Source organism: Mesoplodon bidens (assembly GCF_964165515.1).
Source record: "Mesoplodon bidens genome assembly, chromosome: 17".
In the NCBI taxonomy this organism is placed as follows: Eukaryota; Metazoa; Chordata; class Mammalia; order Artiodactyla; family Ziphiidae; genus Mesoplodon; species Mesoplodon bidens.
The window spans coordinates 60,315,389-60,340,230 of NC_138174.1; the positions used below are offsets into that span (position 1 = coordinate 60,315,389).

At 36.4% G+C, this 24,842-nt stretch overlaps 1 protein-coding gene across 1 annotated transcript in view; it reads left to right on the forward strand.

Moving 5' to 3' along the window:
• GPC5 (glypican 5) overlaps positions 1-24,842 on the forward strand; it is a gene marked incomplete at both ends in the record, with an annotated part of 1,313,977 nt that overhangs the window by 418,629 nt on the left and 870,506 nt on the right. The window contains one exon of the mRNA XM_081214376.1: positions 18,351-18,471. Coding sequence (XP_081070502.1) covers positions 18,351-18,471 — 121 coding nt within the window. The remainder of the gene's footprint in view (positions 1-18,350; positions 18,472-24,842) is intronic.

A 24,842-nucleotide genomic window follows, 5' to 3' on the forward strand; every position in this document is an offset into this window, starting at 1 on the left:
TCTGAAAAACTGTGTAATAAAGATACAATCAATGTGCTTGCATTAAGAGTTTAGGAAACAAGTATCCATAATATACAGGATGAAATTAATATTATTAGTATATTTGAATGAATTTTCTTTTGGCTTCATGCTTAACCAATTATGTTTGAAGAACCCAGTCTTGATTAATTTATTTAAATTGACCACTGTACCATTTGGAAAGAAATATAAATTTACCTAAGTTAGAATATATGGCAATAAAGCATGGTACAGTCTTTTAAACTTAAGCCATATGATGAATGTATAGTTTGTAGCTTAATTTTTGGCTCAGAGTGACAAATTACAAGGTTGTACTCCAATGTTCTGAAGTCTGTATAGATTTAATATATTAATTCCCTTGGTATTCGTGCAATCTCATGTCTTTAATTCAGTTTTTTTCTTCAGTCACTTTCATCTAGATTTTACATGTCTAACATGATTTGTTTTTGTAAATATGTCTATTCTTTTACACAGTAATGGGATGAGGTGGAAATAAATGCACTACCATGATTCTACAGAGTTAGTACAGAGCCAAAAGCTTTTTTTTTCTTGTCAATAATAGGAAGCCTGCTTAAGGTGTTTGTTGGAAAGAATAAGAAGGGTAAAGAATGAATGTAAAGTTCCAATAGCATAGGGTGAAAAAATAAATAGATCGGAGAAGGTGAGATTATGGTAGAAAAAAGAAATCAGAATTGGTTGTTGTGACCGTTTACCTTTGAAATGTAAGAACTTTGATAATACCATAGGAGAGAGGTTGCCAAGGTGTGGGTGGGGTCACTTCATCTCTCTGGGAACTATTTCCCTTTTCTGTAGAAATGGAAGAGTTAAACCAGATGATAGTTAAGGTGCCTCCCTTCTAGCTGTAAAATTCTGTTGTTGTAATTGGTACCTTAGCTGTGGTTCCAAGTGTAGTTGGTTAAGAGTGAAATAGCAAAGTATATGTGAGATACCTCAAAATATAGGGAAAAAAAAGACCTGGTGAATCATATCATAGAAATAAAAGTATCAGTAGGGGTTTCCACAATCAGGGTTAACATTAAAGTTCAAGAAATCAAATATACCTTATGACAGGCTTGGAAACATTTAGGATAAGTTTCACATTAAACAATAAATGGAAAGTAAGCATTCTTTTTTTATTCTTGTTTTCTTTTTTAATCAGCACAAAAAGAAAACATATTTATGTATTCTTTTTTTGTTTACTTATCAGAATATGGGTATAGAACCTGCACAATTTTTTTCAAAATATTATAACCAAGAGAATGAGGATTTTAATATGTGAATATCTATCTATCAATCAGCACATATGTATGTATGTATATGATATTGTATATATGGAATATATGATGTATATATACAGATATCAGTCCATGAGCATTACCTTGTTAAAGTTGATTTATTTCTCACAGTAACCATATAACATATACAGTATAGCTTGCCTAATGCCCATGCAGATTAATATTGATGGAGAAGAATATGGTTACTGATTGACAGTTCTATAGCCTATATTCCTTACCATTATGATTTATTGATATGGTTAGCTTATATTCAGTACAGAAAAAAAGTCATTAATAAACCTGGTAAGTAATATTTGGTGGATACTTCAGTGGTGTTTAATAGAAAAGGTCCATGGAATCAGGAAATGGGATGCCTCCAGCCAAAGATGCACATTTCCTGATTCCAAAATATATTACAAAGTTGTATTAATCAAAACAATATGGTACTGGCATAAAAACAGTAAACACCTAGATCAGTGGAATGAAATAGAGAGCCCAGAAATTAACCCATACATGCACAATCGATTGATCTTTAGCAAGAGTGCCAAGAATACAAAAAAGGGAAAGGATAGTCTCTTCAGTAAATGATGCTGGGGAAACTGGATATACACATGCACAAGAATGAAATTGGATCTACATCTTATACCAACACAAAAATCAACTCAAAATGGGTTAAAGACTTAAATGTCAGGCCTAAAACCATAAAATGCCCACAGAAGAATATAGGGAAAAGGCTCCTTGACATTGGTCTTGGCAATTATATTTTTTTGGATATGATGCCAAAAGTACAGGTGAAAAAAACAAAAATAAACAAGTGGAGCTACATTAAACTAAAAAGCTTCTGTGAACTAAAGGAAACCATGAAGAGAATGAAAAGGCAACATATTGAATGGGAGAAAAAATTTGCAAATCATATATCTGATAAGGGGTTAATATTCAAAATATATAAGGAACTCCTACAACTCAATAGCAAAAAACAAATAACCATATTAAACACTGAGCAAAGGACCTGAATAGACATTTTTCTAAAGTAGATGTACTAATGGTCACTAGGGATATGAAAAGTTGCACAACATCACTAATCATCAGGGGAATACAAATCAAAACCACAATGAGATATCACTTCACACCTGTTAGGATGGCTATTTAAGAACAACAACAAAAAAGTGTTGATGAGGATGTCGGGGAAAATGAACTCTGGTGCACTGTTGGTAGGAATGTAAATTATTTCAGCCATTAGGGAAAAAAGCATGGAGATTCCTCAAAAAATTAAAGCTAGGGCAATCTTACTTCTGGGTATTTATCCAAAGGAATTGAGTTTAGGATCCTGAAGAATTATCTATCTGCACTCTGACTTTCATTGCCACATTACTTACATTAGCTGAGATATGGAAGCAACCAAAATGTCCATGGATGGATGAATGTATAAAGAAAATGTGATATATACATGTAGTGGAATATTATTTAGCCTTTAAAAAGGAGAGAATCCTGCCATTTACAACAACAGGATGAACATGGAGGAAATTACAGAAAGACAAAAACTGTATGACCTCATTTATATGTGGACTCTAAAATAGTCAAATTTGGGAATTCCCTGGTGGTCCAGTGGTTAGGACTCTACTTTCACTGTAGGGGGCATGGGTTCGATCCCTGGTTGGGGAACTATGATCCGTGAGCCACGTGGCACAGCAATTAAAAAAAAAAGTCAAAATCATAAGAGGAGAGAGTAGAATGGTGATTGGCAGGGGCTGGGAGAGGGGAAAATGGGGCAGTGATGGTCAAAGTGTGCCAAGTTTTAATTATGTAAGGTAAATAAATTCTGGAAATCTACTATACAATATAGTGCCTGTAGCTAACAATACTATATTGTGTACTTAAAAGTTTCTAAGAGGGTAGGTCTTATGTTGTATTCTTACCACACACACAAATAATAATAAAGGGAGCAGGAGGAAACTTTGTGAAGTCGTGAATATGTGTACGGCTGGATGGTGGTGATAGTTTCAAAGGTGTAAACTTATCTCCAAACTCATCAAGTTGTGTACATTAAATATGTGCTTTTTTTACATGTATATTATACCTCAAGAAAGTAGTATTAAAAAAAATAAAAAATGATTTGAAACCGAAAAAAAAAAAGAAAAGAGCTGTGGAAGAAAGATACTAAGAAATTCATTTTTCTTTTAGGGTTTTTTGTGAGAAAACATTCCCAGCTTGATATTCTTATAAATTCCAGAGAAATCACTCATTTGTAAAGAGGGACAAAAAAGGAAACTAAATGATCATTGTACTTATAAAATCAGCAAATAATTAAGAAAATAAAATTACAAATGGTTTCAAGATATTGATTTGTTAATCCACAATCACTATTATTTTATAGTTTATTTTATACCAAAAGGTAGGCAAATAGGTGCAGCATTTTCTTTTATGTTAATAAATTACAGATTCATTTCAAATGTTCTTCTTTTGAAAATGATATGCAATTGGCATAGACAGTCTAGAAAATTTTGAATCATTTAAGAAAGCATTACAATTTCTCCAAATTCAGTCTCCACTGTTTGGTGTGTTTCCTTCCCGTGTTTCTAGGAAGCATTTTGCACAGTGATTAAAAGCACAGACTCCTTAGCCAGGCTGGCCTTAAATTCAAACTCGCCAAATTGGGGCAAGTTATTAAATGTCTCTGTGCCTCAGTGTATTCACCTATAAAATGTGAATACTAATGTTATCCACATCCCTGTGTTCTCATGTGGATTAAATGAGATTACATGTGCAAACTACTTGAAGCCCTGTCTGAAACATAGTAAAACACAACATAGGTAGGGTGAGACCTGTCCTGTGACTCTAGGACATTCCCAATTTAGACCTCTTGTCCTAAACTATTTATTAGTAGCCACTTTTTCACTCTTAGTAATGGCTTGGATGTCCAATAAATGTTATGTTCACCATATACTTGAAAATGTGTTATTAATTATTCTAAGCATAATTTTCATATGGCTGTGGTAATATTATATAAACGATTTTAATATTGCTTTTGTCACTTAACATAGTATAGCCAGAATTTCTCCAAGTCACCTTTTTATAGATAATTTTATAAATAATTATTAATGTTTGTATGTGATTCCTCAGAATGAATGTGTCATAATTTGCTGATGTATACTTCAATTATTTTTAACTTTGCCCACCAAAATAATGCCATGATGAATTTTTTTCTCCTGGTATTTGGACTACTCTTCTGTGGATTTACTCACCATGGTAAAATTTAAGTTATTGAGTCAAAAGTAATAAACATTTGTTAGGATTTTGATAATGATTTATATCTGCAGCCATGGAGAATTTCAAAGTATAGCTTAAGCAAGAAAAAAAGGCAACCAAACTCTGTTTGTCCAGACTTTTGCTGAAACTGCATTTCAGAGTTGACATTACATAGGAACTTAGGTTGATTCTTTCATTTGACCTTTATTTGCTGACCGCCCTTCTTATCTTGTGTTGGCAATAATATTCAAGTTTTTCGTCTGCTTGGTATTCTTACACCGTATCATAGCTGTCATTTTGTGCTAATTTTCCATAAATTATCTAGCAAAAACAAACCACTCAATAACAAAGAATGAATTGAGTGTATGCTCCTTTGACTTATGATTTCTGGAGCTGGAGATCTCCTGTGGCTAAAGGAAAATATTCAACACGTCAGTGTTATGTCAAACATCAGTTCTGAAATTATCGGGTAATCTCAAATCTCCAAGTGTGTTGCTGTGGGTTCCAAGGGATTTGCAGGGTTGTTTTAAAGGAAATAGAAAATGTCAGACTTGTGTCTCCAAGGTTTGGTCTCCTGAGTAATGTATGGTATGTGTCCTTTATTGGATGCCCTTTTGTCTGCATAAAGTAGAAATATTCATTCTGTGTCAGGAATCTTTATTCTACTAGTTGATTCTAATTAGCCTTGACAATTTCATATCTTCCCTTGGTTTGCATTTTCCAAGAATAGTAACCTTTGTTTTTGTAGCTCCCCTTAGCATACAATAAGGTTCTTTTTAATGGTAATTGATATTTTATACTACCACTAAATAGGTATGTTAAAGGGGCTACCTTATTTTCAAAAAGAACTGAGGTTTTGGAAAACTTCAGATGTAGTGGATTGGTAACTGCAGGGGTTGCTGCTGCTTAATTTCATCGGATTTTTTTCAGTAATAAATTTGTATTTCATTTAGTCATATTTTTTTAAATGTTTTTCCTCAGGTAAGAGTTCTGTTTGTTCCCAATTCTTTCATTTTGAAGGGTTAAATTCACTGTTTCTAAGGCACTCTCTAATTTGTCTTGCAACTTTTCTCTCTCGAATCACGTTCTCTAGGATTTCAGTTTGAATTTTTTTTAACTTTTTATTTCGAAGTAATTATAGACTCACAAGAAGTTACAAACAAAATACAGAGACCCTCACGTACCCACTACCCAGTTTCCCCCAAAGAGGACATTTTATATAATTGCAGCACATTATCTAAGCCAGGCAATTGATATTGGCATAATAAAACTCACTACATGAGCTAGTTCCTCAGGACTTTGAATTATTTTGAAGCAGTTTATGTAAACTTCTATCTGCGGGAAATGTTCTTATAAGAAATAACTGACCTTCTTATTTCAAAAATATTATTCTCAGTATTTTTTCCCTTTGATTCTGTGTATCTCTTTTATATCTATGATTAGAGAAAAATGAAGCATTCTAAAAATGAATAGTTTTTAATTCTTTTTTAGATCAAAATAATAGTACTAATATTTATTAAAATGCTTATTGTTGGCAGTATACACATATACTTTCACTTAGTACTCAAGGCACCCTGCAAATTAGACCACATCACTGATATTTTAGACATTAAGGCACTTGAGGTTCAAGAAAAGTTAATAAATAACCAAATTCATGTTGTGAGTTAAGACTAAAATAGGACTCAGGGTCAATCTTTGTGATGATGAGATTCAGTCTTTGGGATGAACAGTTTGAGATTTTTCTATACAATCGTATTGAGTTTTTTGGGTAGGTAATATAACCCACATAATTTCTACTTTTAAAAATATAATGAGACTTTCTTTGCAGTCTTAAATATAATCCATTTTTCATCTTCAGTGGAGACCTGAAAGAAAAATATTCATCATGGTACACATTTTTTTTTTTTTTTTTGTGGTACGCTGACCTCTCACTGTTGCGGTCTCTCCCGTTGTGGAGCACAGGCTCCGGATGCGGAGGCTCAGCGGCCATGACTCACGGGCCCAGCCGCTCCACGGCATGTAGGATCCTCCCGGACCGGGGCACGAACCGGTGTCCCCTGCATCGGCAGGCGGACTCTCAACCACCACGCCACCACGGAAGCCCTGAATTACTGTTAATAAGATCTCTCTGGCTCTTGTGTAAAGAAAAGGTGAAGGGTATGAAGGTGAAGCTGGGAGTCCAGGAGGGAGTCTTTTGCCATAATCAGATAAGGAAAAAGATATGGTCTAGACTAGAATGATCACGTTGGAAATGGTCACTAGTGTTCTGAATCTGGACACTTTCAGTAGAGCCTACAGGAATGTTTAATGCTATCTCTTGAGTTCACTCAATGTTAGATGGGGAATGTAGAATGCTTTTCCTTCCCTTTACCCCTAACAATCCTCAATATCTAGTATTATAACTAGGAATGTGAAATATCATTGCATTTATTAAATACTTATTTTCTTTTGAAATTTTACTTTAATCAAAATTTTGTGGTAAACAATTATAAAACATGTAAAATGAACTTTAATTGGATCAGTTGTCTCCTGTCAGGATTTTGGATTCACAACTTCCTAATTCTTGAACGTTTAATTTTGATAATTTTTCCCCAATACGTACTGATATGTCCTTGAGCAAATTATTTTTGGAAGGACAGATCAGTGGGATATATAGAGATGTCATCCCTTTGCATTCAACCTTGATACAGAACTTGATAGATATGATGTTTTTGGTCATATTCTTATTAAAGTCTCCACGTCTTCTAATATATTCACACAGCAGAAGAAAGGTCTAAAGTAAACCTGATATAGTTTATTTTTAACTAACTTTTTTTTCTATATATATATCAGTCAGATATTTTCTTTATTTTTGCAGTTTTGGGGTTTGGCTAGTTTCTGTCTACATATGGGTAAGTCTTAACTGTTTTCCCACCACAACCACTAGAATCTGGTTAGTCCTTTTCTTCTTCATATTAAGTTGTTGCTTTGATTATTGTTTCATATCAAGTTACTCTTGTTTCTTTCTCGGTTCACAAATTATTCTTGAGTCAGAACTCCCATCTCTGGCATTCCATCTACCATCTTTTTTGTCATCATTTTATGCCTTTCTCTTTCCCCCTGGGCCCTGATTCAATTGCTGCTTGAGCTTTTCAGTGCATCAGTTTTGTTCTCCATGGATCCCCTTGTGGATGGAAATTTTGCTATTGCATTTTAGTTTTCATTTACACCTCCTAATCTCACCCATCTCCCATTTTGCCATTTAGGCCCATTTTGTCATTATAACTTTCAGCTCCTGTTTCATAAATGACCTGTCTTTCTACATACTCTTCATAGTTTAAGTAGTTTAAAACAATTTTCTAAATATTTCTTCTTGTTCAACAGTAAAATCATTTTTAGGGGTATTCTTTCCCTAAGTCTTCTACATGATATTCCCTTTCTTGTTTTTGCAGGATGATTTTTAGTTGTGTGTGTGTTTTCTGTTATATTTTCCCCATTCTCTTTACCTAGAAGGTAGTAATATTTATCTAAAATCAGGTTTTGGAATAAAAAATAAATAGCCACATTTCCATCTCACTTACCTTTGAGATGATGGCTGAGCTTCTTTTTAATTCTAAACTGGAGGAGAGCAGGTTGACATGCACATCCTCTCAGTAGCCAGCAAGCATTTATTGGAGTAGCTCAGCTAGGCTAAGGTGCATACCTGTCCTATGCTGTCTCGTTCAAGGCACAAGACGCATTGCAATGTTCAGCACACATGTAGAGTGGGGGGCAAGAATGAGTAGTGTTTGTAAATGATATATGTTACTGATTTCTGGGTGGGGATTCTAAAGAAAGGCTGTATTTTATTTTGAAATTAATTTTAAATAGCCCGTTGGTATGGCGTATGTCATGTGTTTATCAGGAATTTCCTGATTTGCTTTATACTCTCTCCATTGTTCCCTAAACTTCATGAAAATCTTTTTGTACTAAATAACAAAGTTGTAATGTGGGAAAAGGAAGGGAAAATAGGAAAAGAGGCTGAATTCTTGCTATGGGGAGCGAGATCAGGGAGGCGTCAGCAGCAGAGGGAACGAAGATGCTGGGAAGACTATGTGATCAAGACCCGAATCACTTGGGTTATAAGTCACTTCAGGTACCCAGGCTCCTCTGTTGCTTCACCCAACAAGGCTTTTCTTTCTTTCTTTTTTTTTTTAAGGCTTTTCTTGAGGGAAATATTCTCCAGGTCCTGGCAGGATCTTGCTGCATCTTGTTCTTTTATTGTAGCTTCAGTCTCTCAAGGAGTCTATATTAGGCCCCTCGGAAAAACAGGACTGGGGCTGTAGAAGAACAACTGCTGCTTCTCAGGGCTCCTGCAGGAATGACTCAGCGACAGGCTAGGGGGAGCCAACTGCCTCTTACCTGATTTTATATAGAGGAAATTCTTCCCTCCTGTGAAGTAACATATGGATAGGAAGGTTTAACTTAATTGTTTTTACAGTTAGTTTACATATGGAGTGTCAGTTTTAGGATTTAGTGTTTCTGTTGTTTGTTCTGTTTTACTAATTTATTTTTATTTCTAATGAGAACTTGGACAAGACTCCATTAAAAAGTGCTATTCAGAAACTATTTAAAACTGGACCAAATCAGCATTAAAATGAAATTACAGATTCATGGGATTTGTTACCAAATTCAGGAACATTGAGGAATTTCATAAGAACTCATTCTGGAAAAGATAACTTATCTCTTGAAAGTTATTTTTTGGTTTACTTTTGTATCAGTCATATATGCACTCAGATAGTAAATATGTGTTAAGCTCTCAAATTCAAAACATTTTGTCAAGCCCTGGAACTAGAGGATCATTAAGACAGACACACTGGGCTTCCCTGGTGGTGCAGTGGTTGAGAGTCCACCTGCCAATGCAGGGGACATGGGTTCGTGCCCCGGTCCGGGAGGATCCCACATGCTGTGGAGCGGCTGGGCCTGTGAGCCATGGCCACTGAGCCTGCGCATCTGGAACCTGTGCTCCTCAACGGGAGAGGCCACAATGGTGAGAGGCCTGCGTACTGCAAACAAACAAACAAACAAACAAAAAAAGACACACTAATTGACCTCAAGAATTTACAGTCTAGAAGAGAGTTATAGGCACTAACTATTGTGCAGTTAATTACTTAATTACAATAATGATACATGTATACCAGAAAAAAAAAGTGTTAGCAAGCAATATTTACAAGAGCCAGTAACCTAGAAGAGACACCCTAGTTGGCAGTTAGTTGTGTTAGTTTCCTGTGACTGCTGTAGCAAATTACCAGTGAGTGACTTACAACTGCAGAAATGTGATAGCTAACAGTTTTGGAGGTCTGAAGTCTGAAATCAGTATTGCTGGGCCCAAATCTAGTTGCACCAAGGCCATGGTTCTAGGGGAGAATTCATTCCTTGCCCCTTCAAGCTTCTAGCATTCTTGGGTTTGTGGCCGCATCACTTCAGTCCCTGCCTAGTGGTCCTATTGCCTTCTCCTTTTACTTCTGTAAAAAAAACAAAAACCAGGGGCTTCCCTGGTGGTGCAGTGGTTAAGAACCTGCCTGCCAATGCAGGGGACATGGGTTTGAGCCCTAGTCTGGGAAGATCCCACATGCAGCGGAGCAACTAAGCCCGTGCACTACAACTACTGAGCCTGCGGTCTAGAGCCCATGAGCCACAACTACTGAACCTGCATGCCATAACTACTGAATCCCGCGTGCCTAGAGCCGGTACGCTGCAACAAGAGAAGCCACCGAAATGAGAAGCCCGTGCACCGCAAGGAAGAGTAGACCCCGCTTACCACAACTAGAGAAAGCCCACACGCAGCAACAAAGACCCAATGCAACCAAAAATAAAATTAATTAATTAAAAAAAAATCCAAAACCAAAAAACTCCCTCTGTCTTCCACTTAAAGAGATACATGCCATATGGGCATTTGGGGCCCACATGGATAATCCAGGGTAATCTCTCTATCTCAGAATCTCAGATTTAATCCCATTAGCAAAACCCCTTTTAAAGCTTGGTGTAGTGACTTGGGGGAAAGAGATAGAAGTTTCTAGGCAGGAGGAAAAGAGTGTAAACCGAAGGACCTTGCAGAAATCATTTAAATGACTGAAAGAGGGGAAGTACAGGGAAAGCGCAGAGAGTGAGGGAGAGGCTGGTCAAGTTTGCCTCGAGGTACAGAATCTCCAGGTCATCTGGACCAGAAACACCCATTCTGTTTGGACTCTGCCAGCCATCAGAAACCTCCTGCCTTCTGTGCATGCATCTTTTTCACATGCTGAGTCAGCCAAGTGTGTCCAGAGAGGAATCACAGCTGTAGGAATCTGAAAGTCCCTAGGCACATAGAGTTCTGTCGGCGGAACTAGGTCCAGCTGTTTTTTTTGCACCGCATAACTGGGTTTGCCAAGAAATAGCTGGAGAAGCAATTTTCTCCTATATGCAAGTGAACACAAATTAGAGTCCATTACACAAGTGGATTGTTTTTTCAGGACTGTCTGATAGTAGGAATTTGGCTGTGGTGTAGTTAAGATGAGGTATGGACAGAAAGCTGAGTTATTTCCCCACCTCCTGCAGCTTCCTCTCCATAACAACTGTGATGTGAAACCTATCAATTTGTATTTTTTGAGATTCAACAGACCACAAAATGGACAGAACTTTAAGTTGGGATTGGAGACAGGGTTGAAACTGGGTATTCAAACGGATGTGTTATGCTCAACTTCTAATTGTTTTCTATATACTAATTAATTACTGCAGGCTTACTTTCCTTAAGAAAAATTATTTACAAATCTTTTAAAATTTCAAATCTCTGTTATGGGCCCAGGAAGTCCACTTTTTTGCTATTGAAAATGAATGTAAAGAAAGTGAATACGGGAACAGTAGGGTATGTGTGTGTATGTGTGTATAAGTACATATAAATATATGCCTATATATTATTATGCATATAAATGTTTATTTTATGTATATGTAAATGTTTACATGTATATGCATTATATATTATATACTATATTATTATATTATATATTATGTCTATGTTATATATAAGCATTTTTTCCATGTAGTTCTTCTTATGTTATTATGTCTGACTTTCATTAATATTCTAACCAATTTATTTGGCCATGCCTAAAATAAGAGCAGACAGAAGTATTTACAATAGAAGCTACATAATACTGAGCTTGTTGGCTTCCTTGACAGATTCCCACCCCCAATCCAAAAATACATGGACCAACCACATATCAAAACTGTCCAATTAATAGAGTATTGATGATGGATTTAAACTTAGAAAACTGTATTTGTCAAAGAGTGTCCTTTATAAAAAAAAAAAAAAAAACAAGCTACAAATTTCCAAAAGTAAAGGAAGAAAAAAGAAAATGATTCCATTAAAGGTAGGATTAATAAATATATTAAAAAATATTTAATTAACTGTCCATCAGTTAAAATATATCTTACCATTATGAGTGCCCTTCCCCCTCTCGTTAGTGTTTATTTGTAAATTGCTCATCTGTTTGCTGTGTAGGATTGTGGAAACAGCTACTTTGTGGTAGTTTGTTATTGTGGCCCTAGGAAACTAGTATGCTCTGAAATTCAGAGTTTCTTTCTCTCTGATTTTATTGTGTTATGTATTGGTAGGAAATACCTGGGTGGTTCATTTGCATGGTAGGTTGATAATCTGAGAATTATTGTATCTCGCAACTAATTTTAAAGTATATTTTGATGCAGTTGTTAGTTTCATGTCTGAAGTTTAACTAATGTTGGTGCCAATTACATTTGCAAAACAATACAAAAAACTGTAAGATTCTAGGGACTTTTAGGATTTTGTAATGTCTCTAACAAAAGGTTGGTGAAATGAAATTTATATAACATTATATGTAGTGATCTGCTAAAAATTCCTTGTTGATTGCTATACAAAGCATCACATTACCTTATTAGAATAATGTTATATCACAAACTATGATATCCTCAGTAGCTACTTAGTTATCTACAAATAATAATAAAGGCCATAATAAGGTCTCTATCAATTCTATTTATCTTGACTTCATTATTTAAGGTCAGAAACATATATTTCAAACTTAGACATTATTATCTATAATTATAAAGTCAAATAAATGGTAGAAATTAACTTAAAAATAGTTTGTGGCTCAACAGTTGAAGTGAGATAGTGGAATCACAGAAGGTTGAATCTTCTTGAATTGATTCTACAGATATCTGCATTCTCTAAATCCCCTGTAGGCCTCTTACCTATCATGAAAGGTTATTCTCTTAAACCTAGCACATGAAATCAATCATATGACTCCTATCTGTTCTGAGAGTTCGAAGATTAAGACCTTCACTGTCAGGGAGAAGGGCTGTATAGAAGCTGCATGTGCACAAAACAGCATTCAGCAGTGGCATCCAGTGTCACCCAGGTATTTGAGAAAAAGTTACAAAAACAGATCACCAGTACTTACTTCACATTTGGTACCAAAACCAAGAAGGGGGGCCCAGAGATGATTTGAGAGAAAAATTTGTTCTGGTGGAAGGGGTTCACTGATGAATACCTATGCTGTGCTTCCCAGGTCTTTAAACCAGAGACAGCAATGCATTTACCAGAGTCAAAGACACCTCCTAAAACTAGGAGACTCAAAACTCTGGAAATGGAAGGAATTTTAATATACAATCACCTAACCAAGTCAGAAAAAAGGATATAAACAAAACATCTACTTCTGCTGCTACTATTACCACCACCACCAACATGGTCCCCATTCTCAATCTCGAATCTCTAACAGAGATTGCAATAATAGTAGAAAGAGAAAGCCCCTGATAAGGTGTTTTCCTCATCTCTGATCAATGATCATATTCTTATATCTTGTCCCAGTGAAGCTATCAAAAACTTCTAAGACAGATCACTTTAATGATTCGTAATGAATGTCAGGGTCAGATTTTATATATTTTTTCCACCTGAAATGGTATATGTACACATCAAAATACCATACTTTTGATGTGAATCTAAACACATTCTATTGCATTCCCAAGAAAATGAACTTAATATCAGCCAAGAGGGCATGGTGTGTTTCAAATAAGAAATGTTGGTAATGTCAGGAGAAATGACTTCCTAATGACATATCGTGTGTAGATGTATTAGCACTTCTTTTTAATATTTCATCTGTTGAACACAAGGAGAACTGGAATCTTGTTAATCATCATTTTAAAACATTTTTATAGAAGGTAAATATATCCACACTTGCCTTTTTGCCATGTTAATGAGAAACAAGTCATACTTGTGGAATGAGTATTCCTATGAAACCGCTGTCATCCATTCCCAGGCCTGCTTAAAAGAAACAGGCACAGATGGTGGGTCTATTACTTCTCTAACAAAAAATTGGCCTCTCTTTTGTGTGTGTTTTGTTCCCTCCTTCTCATTGAAATGTGAGCAGTTTTTCAAGTCAAGAAACTTCTGTAGGGTTCCTTGAAATGTTTTATCCATTACTTGTACATTTAGGAGGAAAAAGAGTGATTAATGATTTATTAAAATTTCATAATGAGAAAAACTCATATAAGAAGTCTGTTGGAAAAACTTTTATTTGATTTAGTAACTGTGTTTTTTGCATGCAAATTAAAGTCTGCAGGGAGTTTTTGTGTCAAACTAGGAGCCTAAATTACTAACTTTATGATGACAAAACCATTTAGCCCGTGTTAAAAATACCTATCTTGATCTTTTATTTATACATTGTTCAATGCAAATTTGTCTGTTGTATGCATATTAAGAAAAAGAGCACAAGAAGTTTTCAACATAAATGTTTTGTTTAGGTTGAAAATACACGTGTACAGTGAGGTATCCAAATTTTAACTCTGCAGTTCAATTCTTTTTTTTTTTAAATATAAAATGAGCACTCTTGTGGAACCAGGATCCAAATCAAGAAACATATTACTAGAACCCCAGAAAACCCCCTTCAAGCTTCTGCACACTATCTCCTAGAGTAGTACTTATGGTGATTTGGAACATCATTGATTAGTTTTTAACTTTTAATGAATGGAATCATAGCATATGTTCCATATGTTGCTTCTTTCATTGAATATTTCGCTTATAAGATTTAGAATATAGTTGTAATTCATTCATTCTTATTGCTATATAGTATGACATTATGTAAATATTCTACCATTTATTTGCCCACACTAATGTTTAAGGATATTTGGGTTTTGTCCAGTTGGGGGCTATTTTGCATAGTACTTCTCCGAAAATTCTATACCTTTCTTTTCATAAACATTGTTTAGTATATACCCGGATACATGTCAAGTAGTGGTTTATATCAGTTTCAACTCCCATCCACAAGGAGAGAGGGTTCTAACTGCCCTACATCCGTGCCAATACTTGGTATCATCTTTTTTCATTTAAATCATTCTGGTGTGTGTGTATCACTATTGCACTGTGGTTCTTCTTAACCTTACAAAAACAGAAAAGAATAATTTTATTAAAGTATGTTTCACTTAAAGTATCTTAAATGCCCTGCTTTGCAATATTTTTTCCTTACTTAAATGATACATAAGAATAGTGATCCTGTGCTTCCCTGGTGGCACAGCGGTTGAGAGTCCGCCTGCCGATGTAGGAGACACGGGTTCGTGCCCCGGTCCGGGAAGATCCCACATGCTGCAGAGCGGCTGGGCCCGTGAGCCATGGCCGCTGAGCCTGCGCGTCCGGAGCCTGTGCTCCGAAACGGGAGAGGCCACAGCGGTGAGAGGCCTGCGTACCGCAAAAAAAAAAAAAAAAAAAAAATAGTGATCCTGAACTATTCGATAATATACTAGCTGGGAAGGAGATTATTGATCAATTGTAATTCTGATAAATTTAACTAGTTATTAACTGTAATAATTAAGAACAAAAATAAGTAATTCCTTGGATTAATGTGGAACAGTATTCTTGAATGTTAAAAGAAAGTTTCATGGTCTATAAATAAATCAAGATGTGAACCAAGTAAGTGTTTATTTAAAGTTAAGAGAGGAGTCTCAGTTTCCATTGTTGGCATTATGTCTGTATTTCAGGTGAAACAAAGGAAAATCTTAAGGCAAACCTGTAGTCTATTAGTTTAGTCTCACCCTGCCAACAACTGTTATTTCACTCTTTATCTAATAATATACAACTGTTCATTGAAGAAGTTTTTGAAGAAAATTGTATATCCCTTTTAATTAGAAACAGTGAAGACTTTGAAATGCTGTAGTTACAGTAAAAAACAAATCAAGTCAAAACAAACAATTAAAAAACCAAACACTTTGCACCAAGCTAATGATATCTTTATGTTAGTTGGTTTCAGGAGTTTTCATTCATAATTATTGAATGATTGTATCTAGAGCTCACATTCCCTGTGTTCATATCCTTGCTGTATATTTAACCAACAGCGTTGCCTTGGGAAAGTTACTTAACCTATTCAAATCTTAGATCCCCAATCTACAGATAGGGAATAATTATCGTATAAATATTATATGGTGTACTGTTCTGGGTCCTCCAAGAAGCAAATGCCAAAGAAGGACTAAACACAAGAGGAGTTTTATTAAGTGAAATGCCTATGAGTGAAAATGAGGAGGAATCTGTGTAAGGCTGGAAGAGCTGTTGGCCATGAAGCAAACGTGACCCAGAGTGAAGGAGAGAGGAAAGCAAGGTGGAGTGGAAGCATTCTGGCATGAGGTGCCATCTAAGGCAGGTTTAGCAGGGGCTGCAGGGAATCCTGAGCCAAAATTGGCCATTAGGGGAAAGCTATGTCTTCCAGTGATGGGTCTGTTTTAGTATCTCTGCTGCACTCAGTCATTGGTTGGAGGGGACAAAGAAATAGATTTCAGAGCAAAGCAGCAGGTGCCCTGGTCAATGACATTTCCAATATTTTGAAGTCTATGAGGCATGTTCTCATGGCTACAACAAATGATTGTCACTGAGATGAACTGACAAATTCCAAAGAAAGTAATTAAAACAATGCCTGAATCATAGTCATCATTTATCCATTTATTTATTCACACTATTCATCATTATTATTAATAATGATCATACTAATAAAGGAGCCACATGTGTAATCTACTTGAAATATTTGGAAGAAAAATATAACCGTGCTACAGAGAAGTTAAGAGAAGCCTAATATTTATAATTTACTTGATTCTTCTTAACTAAAGAATATTAGTACACATTAATAGTATATGCATAATTGTTTTCCTTCTACTATTGGTATATATTGCTAAGTTACTAACTTACACTGGAATACCTAACTCTAAAACCCTCTATTTCTGCATAAAGAAATGAGTTCAAGGTTGTTTTAAAAATAAAAATATTTATTAATATCATTATTCTTATCACATCTAATTGGTATTATCTATATCAAAGAGTTCCATCATTTGCTATCACTGGAAGGACATAATTAGCAATTGTTTGATCTACTTTTGAAAATTGATCATTGGGTATGCATAATATTAGGAATAACTGGATATTCCTTGAAACTCCTTTTGTTTGGCCATATTCTCAACAGTGGAACCTCTTTTTATCTCTTCAGAGAGTTTCCCCTGCTGTAGAAAATTCAGAAGGTTCATGTGCATAACTGTGATACTCTGCTGAAATACAGAGAAGGGATATTACATTACAAATTATGTGAAAATGCTTCCTGAAAAGTATGTGAGGCCACTTTATCATGATACTTTAATGTAAGCAACATTTTACTCAGAGGAAAGTCTTAAACATAGAGGGGATGGAACCTCCAGGGCATGTCCCCCATCTCTTACTTTCCCCCATTTGTTCTCTCCCTTTGTAAATAAAAGCCTAGTTATGCTTCCCTGTGTGTGTTACTCACGTGCCTTTGTGATTTCCCCGGCTGGGATGTCATCTTTTGCCCTGGAGTGCACATTGACTACATCATCCAAGACCTATCCTTACCTTAATATTTCAAGGGCCGCCTCAAGCTATAACTCCTCCTTTAGTTTTTCCCCAAGTGCCTTGGTCCAAATAAACTTCTCCATGTGTTCAATGTTGACTACTTGTGTTATCCCTCCCTCTCGCTTAGCATGTACTCTTCCTTCTTGCTGTCCCCACCGCGTACTGAATGTCTCCTTCATTCCTAGTGCTGTGCTTTAGCTGTTCACTTGTCATTATGCTACACCACACTGTCAGGAAAAGAAAGATAGTTATATTGCTGGAATCTAGTAAGAACTTTTAAGTATAATGTAATGAATGAATGCATGAATGAACAAGTTAATTGATACGTTATGTTCCCAGGTATATAATGAGCACTGTGAGGAGAAAAATTGAGTCTTATAACTCCTTATAACCCCAGTCATGTAGTATAGGACTGGAATATAGGAGGGGGTGCTTAATATATCTTTGTGACTGATGAATCTAAATATCTGTTTGAGTACTAAGTTGGCATTATGTGACATATATATGTGTGTATATGCATATATGTGTATATATATTTCTTTTGTAGTACAATATGTAAAACAATATTACTGTGATTCATCTAAATACTGTGTAAAATGAAGTGAATTGACCCAGATAATATGGATTCAGACGTGTGTAATTCAGCAAAGATTGGTAACAAAGTGAGATGTATATTAACTTCTTTTAGTATATTGGTAAGTAGTATTAAAACACAATTTTTAGTTGGGTCTTTTGAGAGGATACCAATAGAATAGTCTGTATTTGCATGTTAAGTGTTTTACCAGGAAAAAAACATTGCAGCTGTGCCAGATTCTGGTCTAAGAAAAAATAAATTATTTTATACTCTTGAAGGAGTAAAATTCTGAACTCGAATCTGTTCAAAAAGTGTGGCAGATAATACTGTGACCAGGTTATTAAGTCATGTATCTTTCACTTTTTCACTTTGTTAGCTATACTCAGCGTGTAGTGGGAAATGGAATCAAAGCCCAATCTGGAAATCCCGAAGTCAAAGTCAAAGGAACCGATCCTGTGATAAATCAGATTATTGATAAACTGAAGCATGTTATTCAGGTAAGTGCCAATGCTCTATTTATTGGTATACTTAGTAATAACTAGTAAATGATGACTTTCCATTGTATGTCATCAACCTGTTAATCCTATCTGATAATCCTACCTGAAACTGAGTACTGGAATAAATTATTTGTATCTAGAGTTTTGGAAATATTTGGTTGAGTGATTTTCATATACAGTCAATGTGCAGCAGTATTTTAATGGATGGACAATATCTATCTGTAAAAGGAACCATGGCTTCAGGGTTTCAATAAATAATGAGAATCTCAGGATGAGCTTCATCCCTAACGAATAAGCTTTAGACATGGGAACTCCTGTCACCATTCAAAGAAAACACATAGAAGAGCATGGAAGATGCCAAAGTCACCTTCCAGGCAATTTTCTGAGCCTTGCTGTGAAGGTTTTTGTTGCATTTTCAACAAAAGTTAAGTCATAAATGAATCACATGCATTTCTTGTATTTATTTCCTGTATCACCTTTTACATGTTACCTAATGGTTGTTTATGAAATACTTGTTTTATCTTTAATAATATTATTTAATTAAGTGAGTATATACTGCTGTTTTTACTACATGGCAAGTAAAGCATGAAGGTATCTGTCAAAGGAATATTTCATCAAACTATTTGATTAATGAAAGCCAAATATTATATTACATGTTGTAAAAACCACTTTCCATTCTGCATCTGTTGGGGTTTGGGCTAAGATGGGATATTTTTTAAGTTATTAGTCTTTTTATAACAATTTATATGTGCATATATTTTAATTTTTTCTAAGCAACACTTTGTGTGGATAGTTGATACTGACTTCTAGTGTTCTATGTTAGAATCTATACCTAAACATAGTACTGAGTTTTTATTGATATTATTCCAGAGTCGTTGGTATGCTTCTCATAATTGTTCTGCAAAACTTAAGTTTATATGGGGCCAGTTCTTAGGATTCCATTTTTATGGGAGTCTCTGCAGATTGAGCAAAGCAAGATATGGCGGCTTGTGTCCAATACCATAGATTTCTCCTTTCCAGGAGGCAGTAATGGCTACTTTGCTCTTTCTACGGCTGGTACATTGGGAAAACAGAGCTCTCACCCTGGAGAGCAGAATCAAAAATAAGTTCCATCAGGAAAAGTATAAGAGAAAAGTGGTGCCATAATTACTAGTGAGTTAAACCAATTCCCTCAAAAAGACACCTCCAAGGTAATGTAAATAGGTGCCTTATGCTGCTAGTGGGCCAAGTGCTGAGACATTTCTTGGAACTGAGTTGCTTGGGAAAAGGGCAGGAGCTAAAGTGACAGTGTAGGAGACATCAGAGTGAGCAGCAGAAGCTGGGCCAGAGCCCGGGTCAGAATGGCTGAGGTCATCAGGGAGAAAGCCCGTTGTCCTCAGAGGCAAGGATACTAAGCTCATCAGTGACTGTCACTCAGGCACTCAGAAGGACGGAAGTCACTCTTCCTGCCACATTTTTGGAACCTTGCTTCCCCATGATGAGAGAAAACAAGGAAGACCTCCAGGTGAAGTTAATCTTGACTCAGTGAGACCCTAATGAGAATTCAGGAAAATTTAGGATTTTTTTTTTTTTTTTTTTGCGGCACGCGGGCCTCTCACTGTTGTGGCCTCCCCCGTTGCAGGGCACAGGCTCCGGACGCGCAGGCTCAGCGGCCATGGTTCACGGGCCAAGCCGCTCCGCGGCATGTGGGATCTTCCCGGACCAGGGTACGAACCCGTCTCCCCTGCATCGGCAGGCAGACTCTCAACCACTGCTCCACCAGGGAAGCCCCTAGAATATTTTTTAATTCTTAAATTTCCAGTGCGCCAATAAACAATCTATTAGGAACTTGACACATAAACAAACTAGATTCCTAAGTATATGCCGATGCATATATGTTTTTGTTGGAGTTCCCCGGGAAAGAGACTGTGAAACGGAGATGTGTGTGCAGGAGGTTCACGGCAGAGTGCCCTGTGGTCAGTAAGGGGCGGGAGGGAGGGGCACAGCACAGAGGGAGCAACTGAATTGTGTTGTAGCTTTAACAGAAGCCTCGCCTGAACCCAGTAGGACCTCAGGAGCTGGGAGGCGTCTTTCAGGTTCTACTGAGTTGAAACAAGGAGGTGGGTCTTCATTGTCCCACATTGACCAGTGATTGGATGAGGGCTAGTGGGGTGGAGGTAGGGTGTGTTAACTCAGCTCTGAGTCAGAGCCAACAATATTATGCACAGCTGGAGGAACAAGTGCCTTCATCTAGGTGACACCTCACAGCACCATGGGCTATAATATGGTATGTAGATCTGTATTATTCAAAGACTCTAGTGCACGGGCTTCCCTGGTGGCGCAGTGGTTGAGAGTCCGCTTGCCAATGCAGGGGACACGGGTTCGTGCCCCGGTCCGGGAAGATCCCACATGCCGCGGAGCGGCTGGGCCCGTGAGCCATGGCCGCTGAGCCTGTGCGTCCGGAGCCTGTGCTCTGCAACGGGAGAGGCCACGACAGTGAGAGGCCCGTGTACCGCAAAAAAACAAAAACAAAAACCTCTAGTGCACAATGGATCATAAAATCCAAAGAGCTTTAATAAAAAGTAGTTCCTTTCGCTGAGAGACAGCAAAGCTTAGTGGTCTCCAACATAGGGTAAGCATTCCCCAGGGAGTTCACAAGCTGAGCCACTGGAGGGCAGAAAGGAAATATAGAATTTCAATGTATATTTATTCTGTCACATTCTTTTAATTTTTTTTTTGTTGTTGTAGGAAGGTATATAAAATACATAACAGTGCAATAGTACATGCATATGGTTTAGAAATACATAAATATGTGTCGAGTGGGTGTGTGTTCAAACTGTTTTAATGATATATGTATACACACACACACACACATACATATATATATTATAAAAACAGATGGAAAACCCTGTTGTGGGCAATAAGGATGGAGCTGCTATATACAAAAGAGTCCATGTAAAAAAACCATATTCACAAAGAACTAAGTAGATACTCAAAATGTAGGGTTTATTAAAAATTCTTCACGGGAAGGTTCACTGATATGTTGCCCATTTGGCATGACATTTGCCCCTTCTTGCTTCATATATTTCAAAGCCAATATCCTTTTCAAGGTGGCAGAGGGAAATAATTCCACTTTTTTTTAGCACCCATGTTAAATTGAGTCCCATTCTTTCATCTTTACATTAGTGTGCAGATCTCCAATTATTCATTCTTAAGTTTCCTTCCAGAGTTACAAGAGAATATGAAATAAAATGCTACCTTTGAGGTCTGTCTTTTTAAAGTCTACTAGGATGGTATGATTGAAATTTAGATTTTTACAGAAGATAGCAGAAAGTCATATTTTGTACAATATTCACCTTTAATGTCTTAGAGCATGTTCTTTCCTAAGACAGCTGTACTGGAGATGAAGAGAAATTTTTGACTTTGCCAGACTTCTGACTGCTGGTCATATATGTGTGTCCTAGCGGGAATGGCTGCTCTGCTGTAATATCCAGGGGGCAGTTAAAAAGACCCACCACAGGGTCAGGTCTGGAAGGGTTCAGAAAATCATATTCTGTAAGTGAGAATTTATTAATCTGAGAATAAGTATGGAGCAAAGGAGGAAGTAGAAGAAGGAACATATTTCAGAATCTAATCTGTAGATTTAGGTGATCACTTATTTGTGTTTGGAGTTTGTTTTTTATTGTAATGGATATTAAATGCATTTGTCGAGAATACAGTATACTATAAAAATGCCATCTCTCATCATAGGGGTAAGCAAAAGTTCCTCTTGTCCTTTTTTTCCATATCTAAGTATATGGAAATAAGCCAGCCATATTTATTAGCAAAAACTGTCTCCATATGTTAGCCCCCAAACATCTTTCTTCTAGGCCTGCCACTGAGCACACCTCATTTTCTACCCTGTAACCTCGGCAGTTAGAGTCATTAAACAAGTGGGTAGGGATTTTACTTTGAAAATGCCACTTTGTAAATGTCTTAATCATTAATTTATTCAAAATATTCCACTAATACTTATTGAATTCCCACTATGGGCCTGGTTCTGCACAAGGCACTGAGGTTACATGGGTGAACAAAGCAGACAGAACCCTGCTGTCATGGGATTTATATTCTAAGGAAGAGGAAAATACAATGCCTGTAGCTGGCAAATGTGAACAAATCAAGAAAACAGAACAGATGAGGTAGGGAAAGGCACTCAAGAAGAGATAGCTAGTGGAGGCCATTCCAAGTTGGGGGGCTGCTGGGTTTATACTGATTGACAAGGAATCATAGGAAAGGGAGATGGAATCATAGGAAAATTGGGGAGAACTATGTTTGAGGCAGAGGAAATAATACATTCAAGGACTTATGGCAGAAGTAGGTTAATTGTATCCAGAGAACAGAGAGAAAGCCATGTGTCTGGAACAGAATGAATACAGAAGAGAAGAAAACATAAAATGAATTAAGGGGAAACTGGTAGGCTCTGGTAGGGCATTTCAGTTTTCTCCTAAGTGGGAAAGGAAACCATTTAAAGGCTTTAGGCAGAGTATGATGAATTTAATTTATGTTTTATAAAGATAATTTTGGCTTTACTATGGAAAATGGACCTGAAGAGCAAGAGTAGAAATTGATTGGGACTAGAATAAGAAGAGTGGATAATATGAGAAACAGATGGATGTGGATCAATATGGCGGGTGAAGTTATCAGGAATTGTTGATGGATTGGAGATTGGGACAAGAGAAAGAGAGTATAAGGAAGATAACCAGGGGGGATGATAATGCCATGAAGTGAAAAAAGGAATTCTGGAAGTGGAGTGCATCTGGGGTTTGGTTGTTGGAGTTGACTAGAAATTAATAAATGAATGGTTCTCTTAAATTTGAGATGCCTGTTAGACATCCCAGAGGCATGCTCAGAATTCATTGGTGACCCTAGAACTAGCAATGCACATTTGGGAACATCATTATACGGATACGATTCAAGTCGTGAGACTGTATGAGATTGCTATTTTCTTGTTAGAGTTTGTACCGAAACAATTAGAGGAGAATATGAAACAGCAGAATTTTATGAAAAATGTGTACTGTAAAAATCTATGAATGGATAAATCATTTATCTAATGTATGTGGTACCTTGCAGATACTTAGAGAGTTGATCTTGGACAGACAAGATATTTAGTAACATTAACTTTTTCTTACTGAAGAATTATGTGTCTATTATAATAAACGAAATTTTATTATTTTAGAAAATTTTACCAATAGAAAGAGTAGAAAATAAATGTTATACCACTTACAAAACAACAAGCCTCAGGAAATAAGCCTTCTAGACTATTTTGTACTTATGCATACATTTGACTTTTTTAAATAAAACAAAGAGTACATTTGGTTTTGTGTCCCAAACTACTCACCTAACAACACATAAATTTTTTTTCACAGAATTAAATATTCTGCAATATGGTTGCTAGTACCTGAATATTATTCTATCATATGGTAGGACTATAATTTTATTTAATCCAAGCACCTTGAGTTGGATATTTAGGTTATTACCAATTTTCACGATAATAAAAACTACTAATAGGTATACCCCCTATATATAAATCTTTTTGCAACTTTTTTCTCTTGTGATAAATTTCTAAAGGTTGTAACCAAGAATCTGTTCATTAATAATTTTAAGTATTTTGATAAATATTGCTAAATTTTTCTCTAGGAAAATTATAGGAATTTATATGTGAAACAAATTATGTATTTTAATTTTCCCCGTATATTGAGGGTGTAGGTGAGAGATGGCAGTGACCACACATCAGTGTTAGGGAATATTATGGAGCTCTAGGAACCAAAGTAATCAAACCAAAGTAGAAATGTTAGCCTGAGCTCCTGTCACCTGAGAGTACAACAAGGATGGCCAAAAAAAAAAAAAAAAAAAAAGTGGTCATAAAGAACCTAGGGGCAAGACGGGAATAAAGACACAGACCTACTAGACAAAATAAATATCTTTAATTAGAAAATAGTTTATAAGATTTTTCAGGACTTCCCTGGTGGTGCAGTTGTTAAGAATATGCCTGCCAATGCAGGGGACACAGATTGAAGTCCTGGTCCAGGAAGATCCCACATGCCACGGAGCAACTAAGTCTGTGCAGCACAACTACTGAGCCTGCGCTCTAGAGCCCGCGAGCCACAACTACTGAAGCCCGTGCTCCTAGAGCCTGTGCTCTGCAACAAGAGAAGCCACCGCAATGAGAAGCCCTCGCACCACAAAGAAGAGTAGCCCCTGCTCGCCGCAACTAGAGAAAGCCCACACGCATCAGTGAAGACCCAACGCAACCAAAAATAAACAAAGATAAATAAATTTATGAAAAAAAATTTTTTTTCAAGTCTTCCTAGAGAAAGCAAAAACAGCTTTAATTTTATTTAATTATTTAGGAC